Below are 5,474 nucleotides of genomic sequence, written 5' to 3'. Positions count from 1 at the left end.
GTGGCGCCGTTGTGGGGCCACATGGGGCCACTGAGCCCAGCATGGTCGTCATGCTCCCTCGTCAGCCGCCGCGGTAAACACCATGTCAGTATTCCCTGGTCGCCGCGGCATTACTCTTCTACGTCCAACGTTCCGACCTTGTTGCTGACTGCGTCTCGAGTTCGCCGTAATGTATGTTTCCTCACACCCGCCCCGTTTCGTAAGGCAGAGCCGCTAGGCCTCACCTCTCCACCTGGGGACTGACCGTCACCCTCGCCTGATAAGTGTGCTGCTTCCTGTATTTTTACGTGTATTTACGACTTATCCGTTTGATATGCTATCGTCTGTCATTCGCAGGCCTCATTGTTATTCGTTCCAGTGAGGAGAGGACAAGACGAGATGAGTCGCCCCTGTCTGGCATGCTGGGAGCGTCCTCACCCCGTTAGCACCGGGTGTCCTGCACCAGAGAACCGTCGCAAACCAATCCTTTAGAAGAGAATAGAAGAAAATTCGTGTTTTCAATATTTAATTATATGAGAAAGGCAATGTAAATATTTGATGCTGCTATTTCAGTATTCTTTGATGCAACATTGCAGGACATTCCAGTCAGTTAAAAATAACTGCATCCGAATTTCTCTTCCCTATACTTGGATAAAGAATGCTTATTTGAAATATTAATGAATGAATAGTACATTTATACTTCATAGTGGTTTTTTTCTGTAAAGTTAAAGAAATAATTAATTTTCACCGTTCTTTAACACTATAAGAATTATAGTAGAATTTCGATCAGCTGTACAACATCCTAGTGTTACACATCTAAATGATGTTCAGTATTCTAACAACAGGAAAATAATAGAAGTGAAACCTGCGTAATGAATTTGAAAGAGGCTAAACTCACAAATGAACCATACTCAGTTTCTGTTGTAGCGAGCCTTTAGAAAACAGTTGGTCAGCATAGTTACAGCATCATCCAGGACAAGTTTCTTAGCCAGTGACAATATCGATACTTTTCGTAAAGCCACACCTGATGACACACTCACCTGAGGCCAGGAGACACCTTTCCTTCACCTATAGAATATTCATGAATGCTGGAATAAATTTTTTTCGTTCGTTTTTTATTTTTTGTTTACATTCGAAGTAACTGTAGTGCACTTATATTTCCATTCCAGTGTATTTCAACTCTTATCTTCATTCGGTTTTTATTTAAGACCTGCATGCCTGCACCCACCCACCCACACACACACACACACACACACACACACACACACACACACACACACACACACACACACACACACACACACACACACACACACACACACACTCCCCCTCCCCCCTCACACACACACGGATGAGTCGCATAAGACAAAGTAACGAACTCTGGCTAAGATGCGCGTTATGTGCACGTTCAGTGAGCTGAGAGAGCGTGATGAGCAGAGAGGAAGATAGAGGAGCGTGGGTCAGCGGAGCATGTTGCGGTACAGCGTGATCAAGTTGGTGTCCATGTCTTCCTTGGATAGGTTTTCCAGTAACGGTGTGGGGGAAGATTGTGTCCTCGTGTGCCACACCAACACCTGGTGGGAGGGACGACGAAAACTGTAAACACACACACACACACACACACACACACACACACACACACACACACACACACACACACACACACACACACACACATATAAACAAACATGACTGAAAAAAGGAAACCTCAAAATCAACCCGCATTCATACAGACAAATACTGGAATTATAAAGCACGATTTATTCCTGTGGCAACACACGATAATCAACAATAATCACTACAACATCGAGGCAGTTATTCAGAAGTAGCCCATCACGCCATATACGGGAAAAACCGTGAACAGGTCTTTATTTCAGTAAGGCTGTATGTTTCTTTTAGTTATTCAGACAAAGGGCAAAAGTCCACAAGCTGGGCATCGGTCTGCAATGGACAAGTGCACAAGTTTCTTTAGTGGAAAGCATTCTCGCCCTTGCCTAAGTTACCTACATATTCTATCCTTCTCTTTCACATGCCAAAGAATTACCGCTGATACGAGACTGTGTTAACGTTTAGTGAAGTTAATAAGTGTCTACATCAGGCACCGTTAACTGTAGATTTATTTCTGTGTTGTGGAGTCGAAAGAATGACTTGTCTTGCGACTGTCATGTCTTTCACGTCAGTGCTGCTGTACTCATTCCCCTCACAGCGGCCAGGTGGCACACTTGTTGCGGCGGACCATGGCCGACATAGGAATCAGTGGGTCCTCGTTTATTCCCCTTCTGTTTGTCTGGTTGTCAGTCTCTCTCTCTCTCTCTCTCTCTCTCTCTCTCTCTCTCTCTCTCTCTCTCTCTCTCTCTCTCTCTCTCTCTCTCTCTCTCTCTCCAAATATCTCGCATAATTTCCGCAACTCATTTAAATAATTCTTGCAATGAGGGATAATCTGGCTCTAGATGACAGTCATTACAAGCAGACCTTTTAACGCCTACAAGTTGTTTCAAGCATCAGTAGTGTAGTACTGAGAAGTACTATAATAATCATAAGGCAGTTAGTATCTCAGTTCTCATTCTTATCTGGAACACTCAAAATTGTCAAATTTCCTTTTCGTTCCTTCTGATCTGTATCTTCTAGAAATTCAACTTATTTTGGCAATATTTTTAAATGTTAGTCTACCTGATCTTACATATCTTTAACCCTATTATCGTACTTACCGGTGACTGAACTGCATTCTTAAGCTCAATCACCCCTGCTACCAATTTCGTCCTTTTCTGACAGGGGCCGCAGCAACGTGTTATTGGCGCCGTCAGATGAAGCCCTAATAGTGTGTCAAGTCATCCTTACTTATCTGACATCATTGCAGCTGACATCATTGCAGTTGTTTGAGGTCAGCTAGATGTTTGGCCGCATTCGAAACTTGTTCGTTCTCCACCAAAACAATCGACACTTTCTACTCCTGTCAGCCAGAGAATGTCTGGTGTACCACTGGTGTACCACCGCTTCTTTTATAAATATTTCGCTATTGAGACAGTCTTCCTTCATCTTTACAGCTTCCGGGTGTTTGAACTATGTAACAGTTCGTTAGTGTCTCTGCTGATGGATGGATTGGTACTTGTAAATGAAAATTAACTTCAAATATCGGGGAGCACTTGCCAACAGCCTCGCTGTTTACAGAGGATGCCACACACACACACACACACACACACACGCACACATACAGGACCATCAGGGTCTCACCTCCGTACAGCCTGACGCAAGGGGCTCCAGGTCTTCCAGCTCGAGATGGAGTTGCTTAAGGAAGCCATCCTCCAAGAATGTTAGTCGTTCCGGCATGGTGGCCTGAGGGTTGGCGTGCAGCACCCGCAGGTTCACCGCAAAGCCAGCCATGTCCAGGGCGAACTTCCTCCCTGCCTGTCAGGAAATGCTGACATTTAAATTCATGTGTGCAAGTGCCAGCGCGGTCATGTACTCAAGGTAGGGACAGTCCCGCACCACCATGAGCCTGGCAACAGTAACTCCCGCTCTCCACTGCACTGTTAGATGGAAGCGGCATGCTGGGGAGAGGTGGCAGCGGTAAGGATCGGCGCCTCCACAACCAAGAGGTCCTTATGCTTGCCACGGACTCCCTAGCCATGACGCTCCGGCCTTCGATCCTCGCCGCCCCTGCCACTTGTTCATGTATTTAGCAATATTTGGAATTCTTCGTCACACTTTCCGCCCTTACCACTCTGTCCCCTTAAAACTCTGTCTCGTCTTGTCGTTGCATCTGTTCCATACTAGCGCTCTCTCCCGCACATCATCACCCTGCCTCTCACCTTTGCATCTTATCCAATTCTAGTATATTCCCTTTCATCTTCACACATTAATTTCCCTTCTCCCTTCTACATTAACATGCAAAGAATCTTGTCTGTATGACCCTTGCCTGCCATTTTATTTGGATGTTGGAGTCGCAACACCACCTACCACTGCCATGCGCACCTACTTGCTACCTCACTCACCTGAAAGCCGTCGTGGAATTTCACCACCTTTCCGTTGCGCACCACGGGGGAACTAATGCCCAGCTGCAGAATCATGCCTACTGGGAACACCGATACCCGCTGGGTCCGCCGAATCTGTGGCCAGCACACGTGCATGTCACAAACAAGTTTCGATGTTTGCTTCAAGCATTGAGTGCACTGCTTATCTTGAGGACATTAGTGCCACATGGAAGTTATTAGGTAATAATACGTGCGATATATATATATATATATATATATATATATATATATATATATATATATATATATATATATATATATATATATATATATATATATATATATATATATATATATATATATCAGAAAATTTTATCTTGCAACTTAAACCTGTCGACTATGCATTTTTTATTTATTTATTTATTTTTTAAATTTCCGTTACAAGATCTAGCAACAAGGCGACAAAGTCTGAAGTAGCTCTGGTGGTGATTTGAACGAAGAGGTGTCAAGGAGGGATGTGGGGCGGAGGGAGGTGTGAGCGTCGTACCTCATGGAAGATCCGGACATCGTAGGTGTTGTCGTCGTCAGCGAAATAAAGAACGCCCTCCGTCGCGTGCTGCCTCAGCCAGCGCAGCCCCTCGCGTCTGGGGATAACGGCGGCAGGTACTGTGATGTCCGTCTTTCCCACGCCACCCGCTTGTCGCTCTTTTACTAAGTGCACTTTTATCACCGACCTAGCCCCCGCTGCTACTGTCCCTTCTTGTTGGTATGCTCTCCCTGCCGCCTCATGTTGCTAGCACACTCATTTCTGGTCTTGTTGCTATACTTATATGTCATGTATACCTGCTTGTTGGTATGCTCTCGTACCTCAAGCCTTATTTGACATGCTCACCAGATGCTTTCGGTTCTTAGCCACACTTTTCACTCATCCGTAACTATTCATACTAGTTTTCTTTTTAAATGTCCTCATTTGTCTTTCTATTAACTAATATTTTCTCACTTACGCCTATTGCCGTAGTGTTACATCATCATCCTACGCGTGAGTAGACATTACAGGAATTTCAGACTGCCTCGCTGTTTACAGATGATCATATATTATTTTTGTCTACATCCACATCTCTTGACTTTTTTTTTTTTTTTTTGTGGTACTTTATTGACTCTCCTCGTATGTGGTTTAGGCGGCTTGTCAGTATCCTTACTTTGAACCTCCATTAGTATGTTGTGTTGTTCTTAGGCCACTTGTACTAACCTGGTGATCTAAACTCAGGCCACTTTGTGATCCAGACGCAGATAAAGATTCCCTCGCATTCCACCGCGTGAAAATGAAACGTGCAGATGACTGTTCAGATCACAGCAACGGTGCTCTTTCCTCTGACTTTCGTTATGCTATTACAGTCTCTCATAAGTGAGCCTTTCGTGTCTGACAATGTTCTAATATGTATATTTCTGTATAGCAGCTACAGAAGTATAATTATAAAAACTGATTCTTATCTCCGTGTCAGAAGCTGACTGCAGCCACAAACT

General features: G+C 44.4%; 1 protein-coding gene across 1 annotated transcript in view; it reads right to left on the bottom strand.

The window, feature by feature from the left end:
* Nucleotides 1-474: 474 nt before the first annotated feature.
* The window catches only part of LOC135101066 (galactosylgalactosylxylosylprotein 3-beta-glucuronosyltransferase S-like), a 25,240-nt gene continuing 20,240 nt past the window's right edge, over nucleotides 475-5,474 (bottom strand). Inside the window, exons 5-8 of the mRNA XM_064004639.1 lie at nucleotides 4,498-4,594; nucleotides 3,972-4,085; nucleotides 3,211-3,384; nucleotides 475-1,553 (exon numbers count right to left, since the gene is read on the bottom strand). Coding sequence (XP_063860709.1) covers nucleotides 1,440-1,553; nucleotides 3,211-3,384; nucleotides 3,972-4,085; nucleotides 4,498-4,594 — 499 coding nt within the window. The 3' untranslated portion in view covers nucleotides 475-1,439. The remainder of the gene's footprint in view (nucleotides 1,554-3,210; nucleotides 3,385-3,971; nucleotides 4,086-4,497; nucleotides 4,595-5,474) is intronic.

The sequence above is a fragment of the Scylla paramamosain genome, chromosome 6, assembly GCF_035594125.1.
Source record: "Scylla paramamosain isolate STU-SP2022 chromosome 6, ASM3559412v1, whole genome shotgun sequence".
NCBI classification, from domain to species: Eukaryota; Metazoa; Arthropoda; class Malacostraca; order Decapoda; family Portunidae; genus Scylla; species Scylla paramamosain.
This window is presented reverse-complemented; position numbering and strand designations above follow the sequence as displayed.